This window comes from Alosa pseudoharengus, unplaced genomic scaffold (genome assembly GCF_046254945.1).
Source record: "Alosa pseudoharengus isolate Yale_2024_CS ecotype anadromous, Long Island Sound unplaced genomic scaffold, YU_APseudo_1.1 YU_APseudo_1.1_scf_19, whole genome shotgun sequence".
Classification (NCBI taxonomy): domain Eukaryota; kingdom Metazoa; phylum Chordata; class Actinopteri; order Clupeiformes; family Clupeidae; genus Alosa; species Alosa pseudoharengus.
Window position 1 is genome coordinate 24,470,018 of NW_027468657.1, and position 23,521 is coordinate 24,493,538.

General features: G+C 41.1%; 3 protein-coding genes and 1 long non-coding RNA gene across 11 annotated transcripts; 2 read left to right on the top strand and 2 right to left on the bottom strand.

The window, feature by feature from the left end:
- Window positions 1–118: 118 nt before the first annotated feature.
- On the bottom strand, window positions 119–3,513 carry LOC143133164 (short coiled-coil protein B-like). Of its 2 annotated transcripts, XM_076292934.1 has the most exons (4): window positions 2,659–3,513; window positions 1,880–1,947; window positions 1,679–1,759; window positions 119–1,462 (listed from the first exon to the last, which is right to left on the bottom strand). In XM_076292934.1, exons 2-4 carry the CDS (start codon window positions 1,893–1,895, stop codon window positions 1,317–1,319), a joined length of 243 nt encoding a protein of 80 aa, XP_076149049.1. In that variant the 5' UTR covers window positions 1,896–1,947; window positions 2,659–3,513; the 3' UTR covers window positions 119–1,316. The 2 variants fall into 2 exon arrangements, with proteins under 2 accessions (XP_076149049.1, XP_076149050.1); XM_076292935.1 differs by lacking the exon at window positions 2,659–3,513 and having other exon boundaries at window positions 1,880–2,642.
- Window positions 3,514–9,590: 6,077 nt separating this feature from the next.
- On the bottom strand, window positions 9,591–20,348 carry LOC143133167 (uncharacterized). The gene is made up of 6 exons (XR_012988477.1): window positions 20,258–20,348; window positions 12,617–12,785; window positions 12,105–12,198; window positions 11,766–11,836; window positions 11,575–11,656; window positions 9,591–11,473 (listed from the first exon to the last, which is right to left on the bottom strand). It is a non-coding gene; the product is annotated as an uncharacterized LOC143133167 (long non-coding RNA).
- Window positions 13,190–19,633, top strand: setd7 (SET domain containing 7, histone lysine methyltransferase). 3 transcript variants are annotated; one of them, XM_076292086.1, is made up of 8 exons: window positions 13,194–13,363; window positions 14,523–14,652; window positions 14,805–15,006; window positions 16,143–16,332; window positions 17,018–17,099; window positions 17,489–17,606; window positions 17,816–17,973; window positions 18,295–19,633. In XM_076292086.1, exons 1-8 carry the CDS (start codon window positions 13,324–13,326, stop codon window positions 18,497–18,499), a joined length of 1,125 nt encoding a protein of 374 aa, XP_076148201.1. In that variant the 5' UTR covers window positions 13,194–13,323; the 3' UTR covers window positions 18,500–19,633. The 3 variants fall into 3 exon arrangements, 2 of the variants coding, with proteins under 2 accessions (XP_076148200.1, XP_076148201.1); XR_012988324.1 differs by lacking the exon at window positions 18,295–19,633 and having other exon boundaries at window positions 13,190–13,363; window positions 17,292–17,606; window positions 17,816–17,845; XM_076292085.1 differs by lacking the exons at window positions 17,816–17,973; window positions 18,295–19,633 and adding an exon at window positions 17,292–17,319 and having other exon boundaries at window positions 13,193–13,363; window positions 17,489–17,609.
- LOC143133165 (uncharacterized) lies at window positions 19,920–23,227 on the top strand. 5 transcript variants are annotated; one of them, XM_076292936.1, is made up of 7 exons: window positions 19,920–20,010; window positions 20,294–20,486; window positions 20,903–20,962; window positions 21,370–21,498; window positions 21,943–22,089; window positions 22,513–22,573; window positions 22,744–23,227. In XM_076292936.1, the coding sequence occupies exons 1-7, from the start codon at window positions 19,985–19,987 to the stop codon at window positions 22,848–22,850; spliced, it is 723 nt and encodes a 240-aa protein (XP_076149051.1). In that variant the 5' UTR covers window positions 19,920–19,984; the 3' UTR covers window positions 22,851–23,227. The 5 variants fall into 5 exon arrangements, with proteins under 5 accessions (XP_076149051.1, XP_076149052.1, XP_076149053.1 ...); XM_076292937.1 differs by having other exon boundaries at window positions 22,747–23,227; XM_076292938.1 differs by having other exon boundaries at window positions 21,946–22,089.
- Window positions 23,228–23,521: the final 294 nt, after the last annotated feature.

Below are 23,521 nucleotides of genomic sequence, written 5' to 3' on the forward strand. Positions count from 1 at the left end.
ATGCGACGGCTTATTCATTCATTCATTCTGTGTAATAAGGAGGGGGGTGAATCCAGCTTGACTATTACAAATTTGAATTTTATTTTTGACAAATAACTTTACAGCTGCCATGGCATCAATTATTAAGTTTCAATTTGGCTATGTATCCTTGGCCCTTGCTAGACGTGAACACATTTGTTGGACTCGTGTTCTTAATGCTGTAGTGGAAGATTGGAGCATGATTGTTTAGATTTTTGTGACATAGTTATGCTCCAAATTTCCATCATGGCACAAGCTGAAGATGAGCTGACTTTTTTTCCATGCCAACCAAGGACCAAGTATGGCCCTGAAACTTCATGAAACTTGAAATGCAATTCACATAGTGGCAGAAACAAAAACCTTCACATTTTTTACGTCAAAACAAAAACCTTCCAAATTGTAACATCAGTTATGATGGATTCGTTCAGAAACAGAATAGGACATGTAACTCACAAACAGTGGCACATCAAAAGGATGTTTATTATTACCTTAATAAAATGTGTCTAAATGTTGGACACAGGCAAAACCATACATGATGTGGGACAACAAAAATAAAGCGCAACAACTGACATTAACTGCATAAACTTCTTGAACCTAATTAATTGTAAATAGCTTTGTTTGATTTTGAACTATCACCTTTGCTGATAATAGAAAGCATTTTGAGACATCACAGATTCACAGGTAACAAGATCTTTGAGAAAATAAGATCAATAGTGGAGAATGACTGGTAATGACTGTTATTACAGTAGTACTTGCACCAACAGAGGTGCCAATTTAATATGAAAATGACAAAATATATAACTTTTAATAATGTCAACGCAATATAAATAGTAAAAAAACAAACACCTGTTTCGGAGTCCAGCACAAAAATGTTGAACCACTGCAATTATTGCAGTGGTTCAACATTTTTGTGCTGGACTCCGAAAGGTCATGAGTCTATTCTGCATAGGCTTCCAGATAAACAACAACAGCTGTGTCAAACAGTATTCCCTGATACTAAACAAATGTAAATTATGTAAACATTAATGTAACATTTTGACAAAAACGACAAAATACAATGTAAGAATTTAAAACAATTACATTAAGGTGCAGATGTGAATGGAGAACTAGGAATCCGCTCATTGAAATCACCAAATATCAGTGTTCAAGTCAATATTATAAGTTAATTAAATAAAGTATACTGCAAAAGACTGCAGTTACTACTGCAGTTCTGTGTAAATGCAAACAAAGTGTTAAAGCAGGGGTTAGGCTAGGGGTTGGTCCAGGGGTAGGGTGGAGGGGGCAAACATTCAGAAATTTTACTTTGTCCGTTTGTTCCTAGGGTCCGTGGTCTGAAACACACTGGAGGCCGACATGAGGTTCTCAATGTACTGACCCAGGACTTGATTCTCAGATTTCAGCTTTAGGTTCTCCTCTTTCACAGCATCCACACGCGCTGAGAGGTCTGCAGACAACACAGGAAGGATACTGGACTTGGATTTGGATGGTAGGCTATGAGTGTGGACTTGTGTAGACTACTATATAACATGACTTCAATGTCTTTCTCTTACTGTTTTTTTTTTGGTATACGAAAAGAAATACACAATAATGTGTTGAGCATCATATTTTCACACACATGGATTAACATTTGAATGCATATGGCTGATCGGTCAACTCTTACCTTCTAGTGTGTGTTGGAGTTCCAGCACCTGGTTTATCAACCTCGTCTTTTCCTCCAACTCCGCCTGGTTCTCCAGGTCACCTGAGATAAGACAAGAGAGTATTTAACTGAACCATTCGCCCTTGGCTGCCATAACCTTAATGAAGACCCATTATGCGGATAAACCGCTAATTACACAGTTATTTCTTGAATTTTGCTTACCGTCGTCGGAGTTCATAGTGAAATACTCGTCTTCCTTTTTGGAATGCAGGGCTGCGACTCAGTGGGCACTTTTCACGCCAGGGTAAGTTGCAGGTAAGGTAAAGTAAAACACATGGGTTGGTTTGATTACGCCTCACAGGGTACCATTAAAATACGTTATAGTAAACTCTCTCGTAAGCATGCCTGCAAGGAACCTCCAAAGCCGTAGGCAAACAAGACAACCATGTTTATTGAAACGATTATGTACATTAAAATAATTCAAAGTTGTTCGAAACAGCTGGTGCTGCAATAGAAGCCAGGCCTGCGTAACGTTAAAGTTCCTCTGTTTACCAGCATTACCGCCGAAACGGGCGTTGACTTGCTTTAATTCAAAACGCTAATGTTAATGCTGTCGGCCTGACATGTTTTCTTCTGAATTATGTATTAGCCTATCTCGCAGAACAAGGCAGTTCGCATGTTAACGCTCATCTGACGAAGGCTAACGTAGCTAACTCGACTTTATCAGCCAGCTGCTAACGTTATTGGGTGTGATTCGGACACAGCAGGGTATTCATTTGTATCGTTTCCAGTTTAATAAGGACATCTAGATTTCTGTCAAATTGATGTGACGAATCCAGCAGTGTCTAACTCTCTTTCCATCTAGCTAGCTAGTTGGATAGCATAGCCAGGCGACATCACATAGGCCTTTCTTGCAAGTGCTCACTCCCCCTAACAAATGAGATAATGAAATAATGACTCAAAGAATAAGTAATCGACAGCATTATTAGGCTACTACTTACCCCAAATGTACGAAATATGCCTGCTTGTTTGTAAAAGAAAAATACGTTGTAGCAGCTAGCCTTCCTACTGTCTAACGTTTACGTTCCAGATGGACATCCCAGAGTGACATCAAACATATTCCCATTTTACCGATAGATGGCGACATAGCCTCGGATATCTCATTCATAGTGTCAATTTTGACAACGAAAATGATTGGCTACACTAATCCAAACCACACCTGTTTGACTTTTTTTTTTGTTGCTATGGGCCTACCTAGCCTACATATTTTCACAGAAAATGTGCCATCCTGCGCCATTAATTGGATTGAATCATACTGATCAAATAGGTCACAGTTTGTCCAGTGAAAAACCATCAATAACCAGAGGCGGACAGTGTACACAGCTTCATTACTTGAGTAAAACAGATACTTTTGCTAAATTTTACTCAAGTACAAGTAAAAGTACAACAGTCAGATGTCTACTTAAGTAAAATTACTTAAGTACTTGTTTTTAAAGAGTATAGAGTAACCTACAAAGAGTATAAGAGTAACCTACATTTTCTAAATAGTGCATTACTACTGCCACAGTGCTTACATTTAGGCCTATGTACAGAAACGTCCTACATGGAGTTATGAAAAATAATAATGTTAATACCTTGGAGAATGTAAAATGAATTGGAAGTAAGATCAAGTCATTTTCATCTTTTTACCATGTTGCCAGGGATGGGCAGCATTTCTAATACATGTATTTAAAATACGCATTTCAAATACAAAATACTATTTTGTAATTGAAACACTTGAAGCGAAAACTATCATTAACTTGTTCAGAAAATGTAAATAGTCTGGCGAGGTGGGGCCACAGGTTGGCACATTCCCGGGATGGACCTGCTGCGTCTTCATCCATTGTTTCGTCCATGGTTTCGTCTCTTATCTAAATCTGACCATGGAGTTGACTTTGGCGGAAAGCTGAAGGCGATTGCTGATAGGCTGTCCCAATCAGTGGCGCCTGCACAATCCAATCACGTTTGAGAGGGAAACAACAAATTGAGGGTTTGAGATTTTTCTTTTTTCCTTTTTTTTTTTTTTAGAAGTAGTAACGGGTACTCACGGTTATGGATAGAAATGTAGTGGAGTAAAGAGTACAATATTTGCCTCTCAAATGTACTTGAGTAAAGTCATGAGTACTCCCCAAAAATGATACTCGAGTAAAGTACAGATCCCTCAAAATTGTACTCAAGTACTGTACTCAAGTAAATGGGTCATTCCACGTCAATTCAACCAGGGCCCACGCACTTAGGTCTCAAAAAATTCTGAAAAAATTACCAGGTATAGGCCTACCTATGTTACCCAGGAGACACACTGTAAAATTACTCTTATGTAAGATCAATACTTTCCAAGATACAGCCAGTTTTACAGGGGGAGGGGGGTGTCGATTTTGTTCGGGCTCTTTTTTTTGTCAAAGTTCACAAGCCCACAGCGCAAGAACTAAACCATGTAGGAGGCTCACATTTTGCATGCTAGTACAGGAATAGGAATATAAAACATAGGAATATAAAACATATTGATGTCAATGGGGCATTTTGCCCATGTTCAGGGTGGAAAATAAAAAAGAAAGATTTGCATAAGACAAGTCAAATTGGTGTTTTTTAAAAAAGAAGGGATCATGGAGAATAAGGAAAAATATATTTAAAAAATCTTTGTATATTCCCACAAGGTGTTTGGGTGCTCTGAAAATGATAACCAAAATGATTTTTCAGACTTGTGAGGTCTGCTGTTCAGACCCTGAAGGGATTTATTTTCTGTTCATTGCTTTTTGTGAGAGTGTTTCTACTTATCTCAGTAAGGAAAATAAATCAAGAGCCTATGTTGAGTACAAATATGTCTTCTGAAGGCTTAAACAGAGCCCAGCCAAAAACTGGGTTTGTATCAACTTTGAGGGACAGCTATGACCATGCAGGATTATCCAGACCAAACGTGACTATTTTGCTACATACTATTTCTATTTATGTACCAGCATGCAAAATTTGAGCCTCCTACATGGTTTAGTTCTTGCGCTGTGGGCTTGTGAACTTTGACAAAAAAAAGAGCCCGAACAAAATCGACACCCCCCTCCCCCTGTAAAACTGGCTGTATCTTGGAAAGTATTGATCTTACATAAGAGTAATTTTACAGTGTGACTCCTGGGTAACATAGGTACACCTGGTAATTTATTCAGAATCTTTTGAGACCTAAGTGCGTGGGCCCTGGTTGAACTGACGTGGAATGACCCAAATGTACTCTGTTACTGTCCGGCTCTGTCAATCACAATCTTTTGGCATGCCCACAGGTGACCCACAAGGCTCCATATTGGGTCCACTCTTATTTTCACTATATGTCAATGATCTGCCAAATGTCTGCCCCGATGTCAACACTCAAATGTATGCAGATGATACAGTGATCTTTGCGCACAGCAGCAGTGCAGTTCAGGCTGCAAATCATTTAAAGCGATGGTTCGGAGTAATTTCACCCTAGGGTCCTTTGCACTATGACCCCGAGCCAAACACCCTCCTAAAACCTGTTTTCCCTTGGTCAAATTGAAATTGGCATTGAAAAGTTTGTAAGTACACCAGGAGTTTATTATGACCGCCGCTAGCGAAGCGGTCATATAGGGATTGTCTACATTTTTTTTTTTCCCCCCATCATCTACTTCCTGAAATTTTGGTCAACGATACCCGGGGCACCGAAACACCGGTGGGTATGTAGCCCCACTAGACTTTTACGGAAAATTTTTGTTTGGTCCCCGGGGGCCACTCCCCCACCACGCTGGGCCCCCCGAAACCCAAAAAATGCAGTTTTTCCTAAATAACTACCTGAACCGTGCCACCGAGGATGAAGACATTTTTATGGTATGTTGGTCTCAAGGGCCCACATCAACCTAGCCCATAATCACTCATTTGTGATTTGCACCCCCCCCCCCCCGGTAAAAAATGAAAATGCAATATCATTCTGCTTTAATCGCCCCTCTCTTCAGTAAAGACATTCAGAACTGCACCAAATTTTATGTGTATGATTAACCTGACATTCTCTGGGGGTATGCCAAGTTTCGTAGAATTTCATCCATGGGGGGGGGTCTAAAAAATTAAGTTATGTGTACATTTAGTGATTGTACACTCATTGGCCTGTAGATGGTGGTGCACACATATACACATGCACACACACACACAGGCACCCACATACTATCGGTATTAGAACGGCCGATACATAATTACAAATTCAGTAGGATTAAAAGAAAGCCAAAATAAATATTCATCATCATCATGGCTGCATTTCCAGTATTGGCGATAAGTAAGTCGTTTGTCCACTAGATGGCGCATCGTTGCATTGAGACGTAATTTTGTTGGAAGTTAATCTAAAGTGGGTTGGAAAGACACTACGCTTCCTACAAGGACAAGACTGTAGGCTACAGTAGTTTACCGCAGAGAACGTCTAAGGGTAGGACGATTTCTGCATGACATGTAATTCCCATTTCCTCTTGAAGCCGAAATAAATCTGAGAATGTTTATCGGACATGCTTGTTTTTTTACTGCAGGCTAAGTTAATCCTATCAATAGCAGAACGTAGTTAAAATAATGTTACCGTTAGCATGGTTGAGTGATGGAGGCCAATTTGATTATTGATGTATTTGTAGAAAACCATAAATGCGTTTATAGGCTACCAAGCAAATCGATAACAGCACTAATTGTATCTTTCGACTGTCATCTCATTTGCTTATGACCATAACCTAGGCTACTAACAGGAGCTAAGTGAGTTAGCCACAACACGTTCGCTACGTGATGGTTTTTTAATAGAAAATATATAGGCTACCTGAAAGATAACCTGTCTATGATGCATCCTAAACACCGGGCTGGGACATTTCTGCTCAAGGTCTCAAAAAGCATCTGAGTCTACGTTCATTCCCCAGATAGGAATTACCTTTGGACCGGATCCGCATAAAAGCCTCTAGATCCGGGCGTAGCTTACACACGGTTTCTGGCTATGGACCAGATCTGTGCCAGTTAGACTTTTCAGTTTAGCATTCCAATCCAAGCAGTGCTGTTTTTCTAACAGTCAGCAGATTTGGCCCAGATCCACTTACCACATCAGAACCAAAGCTTCCACAAAGACAGTTCACTGATGTGGCCCACATCTGTAATACGGACCCAGACCACCTCTAAACTTGGACTTGTTGCTAACGTTCTAGAATATGCATATTTTTAATTTTTATTTATTTATTTATTAATTTGTTTGTTGTCTGTCTGTTGTTGTCTGTCTTGTTGTTGTCTGTCTTGTATGTTTTGGTGTCACGGGTACGCTGGCGACTACGCCGCTCCGTCCGGCATCTTTTGCGTTTGTTATTTCTTAAATGTAGTTCTGTCTTGGTGTCATGGGTACGCTGGCGACTACGCCGCTCCGTCCGCTATTGTCTTTGTTAGTCTATGTGTCATGACAATGTCTTATATGTGGAGCGCTTTGGGTTGCACTCTGTGCACGTTAAATGCGCTATACAAATAAAACTGACTTGACTTGACTTGACATCCACCAGTGCGCCATACGCTGGTTTGCACTGGCGCATGACCGGGAGGGGGGCCGTAGCAAGCGCCAGCGTGAAGAACAAGAAGAAAGCCAGCTAAATTTTGGATTTTATGTTTTTTGTTCATGTTTTGAATGGAGGGGGGCGTAGCAAGCGCCAGCGCGATGAAAGAAGCCAGCTAAATGTTGGATTAATTGTTCTATGTTCATGTGATGTTTTAAATAAAGATGTTTTTTAAATGTAAACATTTTCTTCGATTCTGATGGGGTATTGGGCTATGCAGCAAGCCTACAGCAAGCGACACGTGCTATGATTGTTATAGGGCAATTCCAAACCTTGGCATTTGTATGATGTGAATGATAACATTATTTTTTTGTGCATTTTTTTCTCATTTACATTCTTCAGCCAAAAATAGCAAATGCTCAAATTTCATGCAATCATTCACATCATAGGCCTACCATCACATTTTATTGGGGTTATAGATGTTACAAAAAAAATAATTTTCCATTGCCCTATATTCTGAAATGTATACTTTGTGGATGGCCTATGATTATTGCTTCTGACTGTAGGGTAATTAAATATAAGGTAGCCTAAATGATTTTAGAGCGCACGTTGAGATGTATTCAGGGCAGGGCTGTACCTACACATATTTGTTGCACGTGCTACAAAAATCATTCTTTGCGATGGATGATTTAGTACCAACGTTACACCGGTCAGATACAGTTTTGCCTATGGCTATTCCGTGAGATTGAGGCGCTTTTTGTTTGCTCGAAGTGCGTGTTTAGGGTGTGAGAGGGGAGTCGATGTGCTTTGATTCCAGCTTGGTAGTTGTAGTCTATGCGATTAAAAAACACGTGTGTGTGAAGTATCCAAACAATGATAACGCTTTCATTATGGCTGCTTTAGCCACAGACCTTGAGCTACTGTACAGTGGGTTGGGTTCCATTTGTGCCAAGTGTCCACTTCATTCGCCCTTTCCGTGATTCACACAGCTACGTGAAATGTATTACTATATGCAAAACTATTAACTTTTCGCCAAGAGGTGGCAGCTTGATACTGTAAGGTGTAAGCCATTGGTTCCAAAGGAGATTTTATTTGGGTCGCCAGCATAGCCTAGTGACAATTTGTGTTGTGTAATAGGCCTAATAGGCATAGGGCCTACCTTATATAGCTTATAGTTTGTTAACAGTCACGGTTTTGTCATAACTCCCTCTATGCATTTTTGCATTTAGAATAGCTCTAAAACCGGGGGGCGAACACGTCGGGGGGGGGGGGGGGGGGGGGGTGCGTGGATATCTCAATCGCAAAATTAAACAATATTTCTATCGGGCGCCTACCATGGACTAGGCTGGGTGAAAATCAAAAGATTGCGTCAAAAGATTGAGCTTAACCATGAACCTCATAGTTGCAAAATGCAAGGGAACATGAATCAGCATATAATTTGCACAAACAATAACGGACAGTAGCTATTCAACTTTTCCCGTTAAAATGTGTATGAGCAGTCTCGCAACGCATTTCATGAAGGCCCTTCTGGACATGTCAGTTATTTGCACCACTGGGTAAAACGGCATTTTGTTTTAGACTACTGGTATTTAATTTGTGCATTGACAATAAAGCTGAATATCATTTGAACTAGATGACTAAACTTATGCATATGTAGAAGAAGAAACATTCACAAAAATCCATGACATGACCTCTCTTCTTGATAGCTGTTGAAAACTGCATGGAACTGACAGGGATTGTTTTGTTTAATAATAAATAAATAAATACATTATGCTGCTACCTTCTGCTTTTTCCAAATACAATGTAGCCTACAGGTGTACCTTTCATCAGTCCAGTTGCAATGGATGGACTGTGATGAACTGCCCTACTTGTGATTGTTTAGAGATTTTAAAGGTTTTATAACAATGCTACAGATTTTTTGGCCCAGAAACAAATCTATTCACCTTTGCAATGCCAGTAGGCTACTTTGTGTGCGGAATGTGTGCAAACACACATTCCAAACAAGCATACACAAAAGTTTCAAGAGTGGGGGATGGAGTAGAAGATGGAGACAAATTCATTAATATGATTTATTTTCGCGGAATGGATGTGCAGGACTGAGCGGCGGTCATATTTTGTACCGATATGCGGTACATCTAGTTTAAATAACACTTGCCTGATGGATGCTACTATACTGCTGCGTCAACGTTAATTCCGTGATTTGGGAAAAGCCCGTAAAAGTCCTGGCAGGAAGCATGCATAAGGATGTAGATCCAGGAATGCACTAATATTTTGTTCATAGTACCAGTTTGCAAAAATTATTAGTTAACACTAAGTTGTAAACACTATATATATATATATATAAAAACTAGATATACCAAAAAACGTTGATGTAATTGCTTCCTGCCAGGACTTTTACAACAAGAGACCACATCCCCACACACCACACCTTTATATTGCATATTCATACTAGAGGTCACTCCTTCTCTCTTGTTTATAACATAAATAAGTTAGTATCAACCTCGGTATAGTTAGAGAATACTAGTGAAACCCATGATGGGGTGACACAAACATGCATCTCTCCCTTGAGGAGCACTGGCCCCTCATTGAAAAGAATAAAAGCCTGGATCCTGATATTCCATCGTCCTGACTGAGTCTTAAGAGAAATATGGTAGTAAAAATATACTATCACATCCTATATTAGAGACATGAAAACTGTGATATGGCGCATTTACATTTTTATGTTCATTAATGTGCACTGTCCATGTATAAATAAACTTTAAATAAAATAAAAAACATAGGGGAGAGCGGGACGATTGAAACGCGGGACGAATAACAGGGAAGCTACACTGAAGCGTTCCGTTCGCGCCGCACGTGCCGCTATCACGTCTGGCGTGCAGTTTTAGAAAGATGAAAATATATTTGGTCCCACCAGGTAGACCTAGGGGTAGGTGGCCATACATCCGGACCAGGGTTTCCGTTGTCCAGTACTCCGGTAATTGCCAGACATTGGCCGGAAAAAAATGAAATGTCCGACAAAATTAAATATCTCCGTCAAATTATCCGATTGAAGTTTGGCTAATAATCCGGTTCCCCTAACACAAACTGAATTTGAGAATAACACTTAAATGTATAGGCTACTAAAGCAAGAATACGTTCTTTGGCTATGTTTTAAAGGAACAGGCTATACTTTGAAAGTTATTAAACAACACACATATGCTGCATTTCAAATAGGAAACGCACGCTTAAAACGTCTGTTAAGCAATGAACGAATGAGTGAGATAGTTCAAACATGGCCAGGCCCAGGCAGACTAGCCTTAAAAGCTTTTTTCAATGGTGGTAATGGTAAATCGTCAATGCCTGAAGCCAGATGGTCAGCTCCACCACCAGGGAAAAAGCCGAAGTGTCGGGCGTAGTGTTAATTTCGTCAGACGAGACGAAATATGTTCGTCAGCAACCTTTTTTTCCATGACTAAGACGAGACTGCATTAATGTCCTGAAACAATGCCTATATTAACATGCATTATTGTTGATGAAAAAAGACGAGACTAAAATGTTTTGCATGAAATAAAAACTAAGATAAAATCTCTCTTCATTTTCGTCTACAAAATCAGAAGACAGAATATCTAGCTGTCTAGCTGTATCATGACAGTAGTCCAGTCAAAATATCGCAAAGTGTCCTCCTTTCTGGTGATATGGAAATGGCCACTCTAGGTAGTCGAGTTTTCCCATGTTATCCTATGTAGACTGACGGGCTGTGGGTCGTTAAGGGCACTTCTTTGGATGTGCAGTGGCCTAACCCACGTAAAAACCTAGTGAAACAACATTTTCCACAATAGAAACATGGTATACATGGGAAAACGTACTATTCTAGCTACAAAAATGGCAGAATCATCAACTATGCATGATATTTCAATAACCGCTTCACACTTCACAATGACTGCAACAAGTTGTTACATTCACGAAAATTTTATTATTAGCTTTCAGTGTGGTACGATCACTTTGTAAATTATGTTTAATTAAAAAGTGTTTCAACTGTCCCGGCTCTCCCCTACTCAGATCAGATACTGACACCATATGGCTGTTAGATTGGGCTCAGTTTAATGCGTCAAGTGTGCTGCATCCAGGAGGCTATAATTAGCCGGCAGGCTAAAAGAAATAAAATTGTTTCGGTTCATCATACAGATAACTGAGAAGGTGGTTGATGTCAATCAACGGGTCCAGGATGACATGGAGAAGGCCAAGGGTCCCAGTAAGACTTAGAAGAAGAACAGCAGTAATCACAGTGTAAAAGCCCAGGAAGTGTCTGAAGCACAAGGAAGCCAAGTGGCCGTCAATGTACTGTTCAATCAACACTACATTGACGGCCATTTCATTTACATAAGTGATTCAGTGCATCAGGCCTACCGTATTTTAGTCATGCTGGATTGTCCACAAGAGTATATATGTCTTCCCAGGATATAAACACCTCCCAAAACAGCTGCCAGTTCTGGGTAAAATAAGCACAAAGAAGACGTATTAGTAAGCTAAAACATTATACCAACCTTTTAGTATTGCATATAGCTTGTGGTTCATTTGGAGGTCTCTCATTTGGGTACCTTCATTGAAGAAAAGCCCTGAAGTCCACAAAATCACAAGGAAAATTGGGTAGAAGGCAATACACTTTTTACTAGAGAGAGAGAGAGGGAGAGAGAGAGAGATAGTAAACAGTGTTTCACACAGTGACATTCTAATAGTCAAGTGATAATTTACATCCATCTTGATCTGTGCATCTCTGTGGTAATGTCAGACTGCCCAGAAGCAGGTTGCATTAACATTGACCACCATTGTCATAATTGTTTTAATGTGGTATGCAATTCACTGCTTTACAGAACATATTTTGTTGTTATTGTTGTTATTGAGTAATTAGAAAGTGTGGTGAGCAGTGGAGGTCTTACTGGGCCTTAAATGTTCTCTCAAACTGTTCCTTCAGTGCACCGGTCATCACTGTGTGCGCTGCCCGTCTTTTCCATAACAGGCGTGCTACATAAGCTGGGGGGGGTCAATAAAAACTCAATAGTTTTTCAGTTTCTTCACCTTTGGGGGGGGGGGGGGGGGTGCTCTATAACATCTCAGGTACAACTCTAATGAAGAATTTTAAATATTGTGCAATTAGGCCTATAGTAGCGACAGACCTGTTGGCTATTAAGTTACTCTGTTGGATATGTGAATATAAAATAATAGATAAAGTGATGCGGACAGGGACATGCCTCTAATACCAACCAACAACATAGAAAGAATAATATAAACAAGACAGACTAGGTACATGAAGCGATGGACTAGTCAGGACTAGTCATGAAGCGATGGTGTCATCATCCGTCTAGTCTGGCCTCATTGCAGCTATGTAAACGATAGCCTATATAAACAATAGGCATACAAAAGACTAAAGTGTGATAAACCAGACCCTTACCTGTGTGAAGAGCTGACACAAGTGTCACCGCGCCGAGGGGAAACGGTATCTCCATGTCCATGTTTCTTAGAAGCCTGAACACTGTACGGCCGTCCTCTCACCTAGTGGCTGTTACCTTCAGAGGGTTGCATGGCCTTTATGTCACCATTATGACAGCATCAACTCTTATCTGTTACGCATCGCGTAAATGGAGAGACAGTAATGGAAAAAAAGAAATAAAAATAAATAAATAAATATATTTATTTTATTCTATATATATAAAGAAAGGTAGACTAATGCATTTGCTACAGAATTGCCCAAGAACCATTCAATTAATCACACATTTAAAAGCATTTATCTAGGCCACAAGTCTGTTGGATGAAAGCGCGCATGGAATAGCCTAATTAAAAGGGCCTAATGCTGCCACCTTTATTAAACTACTAAATGCAAAACAAAAAATGTATAATTACCATCATACAAGTATACTGTTGATTCTCTCTCATATTCCATCTTTTTTACACCCTTGTATTCAAAATAACTGTGCCCTATGCTTAGATAGGCTACGGCATGTGTGGTCGAGCCGCCAGTGATGTAGCTCGATGATGTCAGACCGCGCTGAGCACTGAGCTTAACGAAATCGGAGGCTCCGCGACTGTCTGCCCTATAAAACGCGGACGGTTCACGCCCTAGTTTAAAACATTTTCTAGTCGTGGTAAGAAATAACAACAATGGACAGCGATGACGACAACATTGAGGAGGTTGTGGAGGGTATGTTCGTTTTTCTTTATCTTATCAGATAGACAGAGTGGGGTGTTATAGCCTATTGGAGTTCAGCCTGGAGGCTAACGGGCGAGTAAACACTCGGCAGATTGTCATCATATATTTCATAGCAGTACGAATTGACGTTCGGCTGTTAGGGCCCTGGCATGTGCCTCTTCCAACACCCCGGTGTCTATTTTCGAAGAAAACCTGCTGGCGCTGCATTCCGAGCAGACAGACTGCTTGGGTGGACTGTCGGCCTCTCGCTGTATTCGCAATCTAAAAAGCTATTTTCCTGTTTAAATGCGTTGCTAATGCATGTAGCCTATTGTTGTTACATCGTACAGCCACGTTGTTGCCAAAATATTGATCTGCTGCAAGTCATTCTTTCACACAGAAAGTAAAGCGCAACTTTGTATCTTACAAACAACGGTAGTGATTCCTATGTTGACATCTGAAGTGACACACTGCTTGCTGCTAACCACGTTTTGGTATGATAATAAAACATGATAGAAACAAAGATTTTTGTTAAAATACGAAATAAAAACAGCTGTGCCGTATACATCATTTTATAATTGACAGGCGACTATGTGAGAAGTTATGTGTAAGTTAGCCTACTCAATAGTCAGGGCGGCGTGTTTCTCCCAACACACGTGTAGACTGCCTCGCCCTCGTGTCATAGGCATTTTGATTTCAGGAAGAACATGAGTCATAATGAAAATGGATCTATCAGCTGGTTCTGGGACAATAGACAGACTGCAGGTGTACCCGGTCAACTACGAAACCTCTCACTAGGCCTGATATTCAGACTGATACTCCGCTCCACAAAGAAACTGATGGTATGAGGTAGTGTTGCTGATTTGGTGTTGCTCCTTTTGATATGATCCATTTTGACATACGAAACCTCTGAGTGTGGTGAATATGTTGCTCCACTGGTTTTGGCTGTTGGCTATAGATCTGATGGGTCTGAATGTAGGCTACATTCACAAAACAAGGTGAGGAGTTTTTTTTGTTTGCATCCACAAGAGATCCCATACATTTATTTCAAGGAACATAACTGACAGAGCGTTAACCTTTTTTCAATTTCAAGTTTATCAGTGGTTTCTGTCTTCAGTTGAAGATAATAGGATGTGTTAGATCATTTCTATACATATATTTCTGTGTGTAGGCCCCTTGGATGAGAATGACCAACCACATGGATTCTGCATGGTCACCTACTCCTCCAGTGATCGCTTTGAGGGACACTTTGTCCATGGAGAGAAGAATGGAAAAGGGAAATTCTTCTTTTTCGATGGGAGGTCTGTGTGTGCGTGCGTGCACGCACATGCATGTCTGCGTGCATGCTTGATCATTTCCATTATTACATAATTCTTAAGAAAATGTCATATGTTTTCAGTAATGTGTGTGTGTGCGTGTGCGTGTGTGCGCATGGTTTGTCCTAATAACACAGCACGTTGGAGGGCTACTACATGGATGATGCTCTTCAGGGCCAGGGTGTGTATCGGTACGAGGACGGCGGGGCTCTGCACGGGACCTATGTGGACGGGGAGCTGAATGGCCCAGCGCAGGAGTACGACCAGGATGGGCAGCTCATCTTCAAGGGCCAGTACAAAGACAACATGCGCTGTGGCCTGTGCTGGTTCTACTACTCTGTGAGTTCCAACCCCCCCCCCCACGAAGGTTAATTGGCGACAACAACAGGCAATGTGCAGATTAATGTTATCAGAATACCAAAATTATTGGTTCAATACTGAGATCAAGTCAAGAATACTTTTTAAAAAATTATTTGATTTGGGGGCGCCCACCACCTTGACATCATCAGTAATATTGAATATAGTGTGATCATTCACACCAGTGGCCATCCTGGATTCCGCTCGACCCTACACACACACACACACACAGCGGGGTGCTTTGCCGCTCTTGCGTGTCACGCGGTCGAAGTTCAACCATGGTGCACTGTAAATCATAGGTCTTTTACACTGAGCCCGGCGGCAAGCACAAAAAAAATCCTCGGGACATTACCTCAACCAAGAGCAACCTAGTGGCGAGCGCAGCGCATGCCGCATGCAGTTTGAAGTCCCCTTGAGGAGAAAAAAACATGCGTGCTAGGGGAGGCATTAGAAGCATGCACATACACAGTCATTCTTAAAAGTATCGATACTAATAAAATTACGTATTGTGACATTGTTAATTTCAGGGTATTGGTATTGTAGTATCAGTGCACTGTGCAACACTAGTGCATATTGTTTTACAAACTTAAAAGTGTCTGTCTGTCTATCTTGGTATGGAAATAGCACTGAGCTAGACCGTAAAGCTCTGAAGAGAGTAGTAAGATCAGCTGAACGTACCACCAGAAGTGCCCTACCCAACCTACAGGAAATTTACATAAGGAGATGTCAGTCGAGAACAAGGAAAAATTTCAGGGATCCCAGTCACCCCAACAACTGCCTCTTCACTGTCCTACAGTCTGGGAAACGTTACCGCTGCCTGAAGTCCAACACGGAGAGAATGCGGAAAAGTTTTTATCCCCAGGCATATCATTTTTAAATGAGGATTGTAGCAGGAACACCAACATAGCCTAAACACTTTTGCACTTTGGACTTTCTTTCTTTATTCTTCTTCATTTTCTATATATCCTTTGCACAGTCTTGGAGTCAGTGGAACAAGCATTTCACTGCATTTATAGGCTACCTGTATAATGTATGTGACAAATAAACATTTGATTTGATTTGATTTATCTGTCTGTCTGTGTGTTAAACTTTCTCTCCTCTGGGTTGTGGGTCCTCAGGACCGGGGTTGTGTGGTGGGAGAGGTGAACGATGAGGGCGAAATGACGGGGAAGCAGGTGGCGTACGTGTACCCAGACGGCAACATGGCGCTGCTGGGCAGCTTTGTGGACGGGGAGCTGATTGAGGCTCGGCTCGCCCGTCTGACTGTGCAAGAGAGCGGCCGACCACGCTTTGAAATAGTAGATGACCGTGAGTCACAGTTAAAAAAAAAATACCTGCATTATTTAGCAAAAACCTTCATTCTGACTAAGGTACAATGAAATTCTCTGACACTGATTCCATGTTTCCATGCACACCATGTTCCGATTAAGGGCCATATTCTAGTTATTGCAACATTCAAAATAAGATGTTTCCATGTTCAACAGAAGTGTCCATCTCCATGTCCACCAATTCTTCATCTGTCAACAGTGTGCGCAAAACCTGCTCCTTTGAGCATTATGCTTTCACCAATCGATAAGTTCCATCATGACATATAAACTTTCACGTTTGAAAACAAAAATTGACATCTTCACTCAAGGAGTGCAAACTTTTTGCTACACTTTTCGCTACGTTTGCCAAGTATCACAGCATTAAACCAAGCTACCAGAATTCCTTGTTTGAACATGCAGAGATAGAATTTAATATTCCAAAAGGGGCAATTTCTGATTAATGTGTACGTTAAAGGAGGCATATGCCCTCTATGGGTTTTTAGTAAATGGAATATGAGCTTAATCGGATTATGGCAGCTGGAATAAGATCTTTACATGACTCACACATAATCGGAATATTACCATTATTCCAAATAAACCGTAATATGGTGTGCATGGAAATGTAGTCATAGTGTTGATATAATAACACAATGTAATTGTTTATTGTATTATGTTATTTTTTCCAGGAACTGTTTACTCTTATGACAAATCCACTTCTACCTGCATTGCTAACCACAGACTTCTTCCTGATCCATATGAGAGCCAACAGTATGTATGCTAAAATCACACAAAAAATGTCCCACTACACACCAAGACAGATGTGATGGTCACAGCCATATGGAGTATTAATACAAAGCTGTGTCTCAAGGTTGCAGCAGCACTGTGCTTTGAATTACAGGAATGATGAGATATGCATAAATGTATGAATTAAATCTTATGTCAGTTTCTTCTGTGTCCCAGTGAGTTCGTTGAAACCTAGGTCACCTAGGTCAGTTTTACACCTCTCTCTATCTCTCTCTCTCTCTCTTTCACTCTTGCTCTCTTACACACACACACAACGCTGCTTACAGTTTTCAATTATTTTACTCAAGCCAGTTTTTTTAGATTGTTTACTGGTGTGCAATTTGATCTGAGTTAAGTTCATGTGCCTTCTTTAGTGTGTATGTAGGACAGTCACTGATCTCAGGAGCAGGTGAAGGTCTGTTTACCAAGATGGATGCTGATCCCGACACTGTCATGGCCTTTTATAATGGAGTTCGCATCACACACTCTGAGGTGATAATATGGATTGTGTGTGTGTGTGTGTGTGTGGAGCCACTTCTGACCCTGTGTATGTTGAATTTACAATTCTATATGGACAAGCATAGGGAATTCTGATGAACACACAAATTTCCATTGATTAGTTGATTCCTTGAGACTGATAAAATGTCACAAAAATGCTAAATTTGAACATTTTGACATGATTGAAACTCATTGCTGTGCAGGTGGACAGTCGTGATTGGTCGGTGAATGGTAACACTATCTCTCTGGATGAGGACACAGTCATCGATGTTCCTGGGCCCTTTTATCATACGGACAAATACTGCGCCTCGCTCGGTCACAAGGCCAACCATTCCTTCACCCCCAACTGCAAATATGACCCGTATGTGTTAGATACCGCCTTTTAATTATTGAATTTCATTAGACTTTTGTTTACATCATTTTCATTGCAACTACTATACCCATTTGTCCTCTCTTGCTAAGTCTTATTACTAGTGTCTAGTATGTTGTATAACAAGACAAAGAAAAAGGTTGTGGTAGATTGAACAGAATATGTTCCAACCCACCCATATTGTCTAAAACATGGGATCTGTTATTGTGTGGTACTAGGCACAGTCAGGACAACAACGCTGAGATCGGCATCCACAAACAACTACTGTGGTATTTGCTTTGTAATATTACTTTGCTTTCTCTCTCATATTAGATTTATGCATCCTCGCTTCGGCCTCATCAAATGCATTCGGACAATCCGGGCTGTGCAGAAAGACGAGGAGCTGACTGTCGCCTACGGCTATGACCATGAGCCTTCTGGGAAATCTGAGCTGCCGGCGCCGGAGTGGTACATCAAGGAACTCCAGGAGTTCCAGGAGCGGAATGGCGAAGTGCCGGCGGGCATGAAAGCATGCTAATGACACTAGCCACTCTGTGTGCGCCTTACCTGCCCCCTTTCAGTTGCCACCTCACCCCTTACACTTAACTCGGCAGATTTACCTGGGTCCACACACCTGACCATCTGCCTCTTCACCCATGTCTGTCTCTCGCTATCTCGCTCAGTTGTTACCCACAGCCCAGGCACATTCCTGTGTGGGCTCATCCTGGCTTTGCACCCTCCCAGACTTGCTAGTAGTTGACGGCTACAATGTTACAATACCCTACTCCTGTCCCCTCACCCCAACCCATCCTAGACCAGTATCCCTCCCTGTCGTCACCTATTCTGTAGCAATCGCCTGAATGTAACCTGGTCCCCAGCATCACCCCCACCCCCTTTCTCCTCTACCCTACCAATTGGTCCAATATAACCATGTTTGCTGTCTCCGTGCAAGTGAAGTCATCAGTTGCTCCAGCCTTTTCACAGTGGAGCCCATGATGTCTGGAGCCACTTGTGAGTGAAACAGTGGTGTTTACAGGGACAGTGCAGGAAGCCTTGAAGATCAGCACAATACTGTGGCTACAGTCAGCCACTGAACATCACACACACACACCCACATGCACACTAGCCCCAGAGGAACTATGCACACATCGTCCAACCAGGTGTTCTGCGTCCTATACAGATCTGTGCTTGGATCATACTTGCCGCATCAGTGCTGTGATCATGACAGTGGGATGAAATGGACTGTTTTGTGATTGATTGAATCACTCAAGGCTTCCACTGAATACTAAAGGAACTAACTAAAATATAAACCTGTGAGAAGTCGGCTCAGGTCTGTGCAAGCGGGAGTTTTCTTGTTACTTTTTTATTTATAGTACAGCGAGTTGTACTCTCACTCAGACAGACTTGTTTCACTGGAGCTACTGTAATACAACCATTAGTATTATTTGTTACATTATTTTCCTCTTTGCCTTGTATTAATAATATACCATTTCTCTGCTTACTGACATGTTACTGATTATGAATGGAGGACCGTTTACAAGTGTGTGTGAGTGTGGTATGCCTGAATGTGCAAGCGGTAACAACTGGAGTACATTGTTCAGAGTGTGGGTAATAGCAAGTGTTGACGTTTTCTGGTGTAATCCAGACCATACTGAATAAAAAAGTTACCACAGCTGTTATGAATGATTGTTTTTTGTAGGCCTAGTGAAATAACTGGTGCGATAAAATTGTTTAGGTGACTGCTGAAGCGCCAGAAGAAGAAAGAAAAAAGAACCACGGAACCACGGATTTAGGGAGGGACATTTTCGTATTGCACTTGAACACTATAAAATTCGGAAGAGGTTAATGGTTTCTCTCAGTATTTACAATCTACTTATCATTTGGCGTGGCGCCGTGCGTAACGGAGGGTAAAAAATAAGGGCGTGGCCGCGCCTGGCACCTGCTGGTTTAATAAGTGACAACGCCGAGGGGTTTTCACCTACTCACCTGATCGACTTTTCAAACAAAGCAGACCGGAAGTGTCATGCCAGCCTGTCCAGAGGGTTCAAGGTACGTTTGTTTTCCTGGTTCTATTTCGTGTTCTCTAGCTCAATGACCCTATTGGATAAATAACTAAATGCTTTTTTAATCTGATCTGTTACCCGGAGATTCTCAAAACGTTTTAAAAAGGTTGTTTAGTCTATGGCTTTAATCGACAGGTGGATCTAATTTGAGATTATTACCAAAAGTATGGAACAACTGTGATAGGCTACTACTGAAGATGATCTCCTGAAACCACTCAACAAAAAGGACTTACCAAAAACTTTCAGCGATACAGTCTTTGTCATCTCAGTAGGCTTACTACGCTAAGTGATCCGGACATGGACCGGTACAGGTACTTTGTCTTCAACCAGCGGCATATCGTAGTACTGGGGATCTTACAGGTAGCCTGTGCCGGGCTGTGCCTGGTGTGCGGCTGCATGGACGCGTTCTTTCGTCTGAGTACCACTCTCAGCCGCACTCGGGCTCCTGTATGGTGTGCGCTGGTAAGCGCGCGCGTGCACACACACACACTCACTTAAAACGAATGTGTTGAAAACAACAGAGGTTGCGTTGTTTTTAACATATCCTTGTGTCCAGATAGGGACAACACAGTTTGTGTTGTTTCCAACACATTGATTTTGTTATTCATTACACACACACACACACACACACAATATTATGTCTTTGTCTCTGTGCTGGATACTAATATACTATACTATTAATTCCATCAATGCTTTTCTGAAGTGTTCTTAAGTAGACTACTCCAGGACAGTGTTTTTTTTTTTATTATTATTCTTGTTATTATTGAATGTAATGGGTTTTAAACATTAAGAAGTAATTTGACTGAACACCATCATGTGCTTCTTGGTCAGTTAGATTGTGTTTGCATGGTCTGTTTTGGTTTCCTCCTTCCTCTCAGATAATGGCAGTGCCTGGTGTGCTGGCCCTGTTTGCCTCACAAAGGAAGAACCCCTTACTGGTAAGCGTCATGAAGAGAAGATAATATTTCCACAACTGGTTTAGGTGATGGGGACCAAACTGCTATTTATCAAATTTACAGTGAGTAATTTATAGCTGAAGCTTTTATCCAAAGTGACTTACAACAATCAAGGTACAATAAAGGTACAGTGCCACTAGGATATTGTTAGTGCAGCAATGAGCATAGAATAAAATAACAGTTGAATCGAAGTCAGGGGAGGGAGAAGAGAACTGATGTTTGAAATAGGCCTAATTTTGTACTAGGATATTAAAGTCAACATGCACAACATATATAGGCTATTGAAGACTGGACAGGGTGAAATGTTTGCATAAAAATGTGTATGTGGTGACCTTTTGGTCCTGTTTTGTGTGCATGTCAGACATTATTACTATGTGTGATCTGGACAGGTGAGCATTATGATGGTGTCCTCGCTGTTCTCCTGTCTCGCCGTGATAATTGTATTCGCATATGCTGGTTTGACTCTCAGCTATGGAGAAGAAGATGATGAAATTTTCGACCATCATATCCCAGACGTGGTACGTTCCTCTTGATTCCCTCTCCCACAAAGACATGATCTCAAAAGATCTGTCAAGTCTACACTGTGCACGATTCAGATAATGTAGTGTGTAATTTGGCTAGTTGTGACACACACACACACACACACACACACACACACACAGACACAGTCTTTGATAAGAGTAACCCTATAATTACATATTCAGAATCAGACACTGAAGCATCCCACAAACCCATTCGGAATTAAGAATTTCTACTACTCAAGTACATTTTTATAATCTCTTTTAAAGTGAAACGGCTACTGGTTTGTTACGGTTTGCATTAAAAAATGCTGTTTTCCGACCATCTCACTATGTCAGAGTGCAGAAAAATGTCAGGGACTGCTAAATGAAGAACTTATAGCAGTGATTATAGCACCATCAACTCTTTTTCTTTCTTTCTTTCTTTCTCTCTCTCTCTCATAGAAGTTTGCGCTGGGTCGAATGGTGAGGGGGGCCAATGCCACTCTGTTGCTCTCGGGCCTGGGCTCTCTCCTCTTCTCCGGTCTGATCACACTGGTCAGCTGTCGGAGTCTGCCCTTCTGTGCCTGTTACGACGGCCGCACAGGCCTGGTAAGGGAAACAGTTATTTACAGCCAGAGTTCGCACAAAGTCAGTAGTACTAAATAAGCAGCAAGTCAACATTGCCATTACTGCTGTAGTCTTGTAATTTATTACAGTAAATCAAAGCACCATCTAAATATAATAAAATATAAAAAAAAGAATAATTTTTCCTCTCCATTAATGTGTGGAGCTTCATAATATTAATTTAAGAATTACGTAACCACACGATGAAGGTGCACTTAAAAATCCTGTTTGTTTGTTTGCTAGGCTACCAGTGATCTTGTAAAAAAAAAAAAAAAAACACTGCAGAAGCATTACTTACTGTATGAGATGGACACACACATATGTCACTGCTCTAGCCTCACAATCTCAGCCTCTCCGTGCCTTTTCCTTCTCTGTGAAAAGTCTATAACATCTGCACTTTGTTCACAGGAGACTCTAGTGCCCCAGACTGACCCCAGCTCAGGCACAGAGCTGGTCTGCACTTGGCAAGGTGAGTGGCTCTGACCAGGGGAGAGGATGGAGGGTATTAGAGGGGCATTATGATGTTAGAGGGTCATTAGTATCATGTTAAAATGTAGTGGCTCGGCTCCAGTAAACAGCGTGTGAAGTTGTTGGGAAGCTTCGTGGCTTCTGACACTTTTTTCCCCCCCCTTTCCCCAGCAGGGGGCAATGATCGACTCTTCAATTCACCTGTGTCATTTGTAGACAGATGTGTGGAGCAGGAGCAGGAACCGTCCAAACTTCCTCCTTATGTTAGACTCACCTGAGAGACGATGCACACTAAAGAAAAAAGGCCAACTGAGGAAGAGTGTTGTGTGTTTGTGAACTCTAGAACTATGATGCCTTTAACATTTCAGTTTATTTCTGAACGATGCCTTTAACATTTCAGTTTGTTTATCTCAAATTGCCATCTCTGACCAGCCATTGACTACCTCTGAACATTTAACTGTAGAGGAGTTCCTTTCTGTGACAGTCTTTTTAAATTGTAATTCAAAAATGTATATGAATATGGACTATTTATTGTATATATGTAAGTGTGTTGTGGCCTCACTTATCATATGGTGTCCCATAACAAAGGCCAGGGGGAAGCCGGTCTGATTTTGTATTTAAAAGGCTTTCATCCTTTAATGTATTGTGTGTGTGTGTGTACATCTTGAAATAAAAAAATATATATTTTAGATTAAAAATCTATTTTACAGTTTTTTCATTTGCTTTGATGCATTTCGAAGATATGAAGAAATTCTCAAAACTGTTTGTTCAAACTCCATATCATCTTATCACTTGCACACATCATTAAAGCAGTCCCCCCCCCCCCATCCTGAGCAATGCTTAAGTAAATCCAATGATTTTGTACAAATATCTGCTTTTTTTCCAATTGCTTATTATTGCTTATTTTCAAACCAATGTCATGTCGGTCAAAATGCACTATACTGGTTCA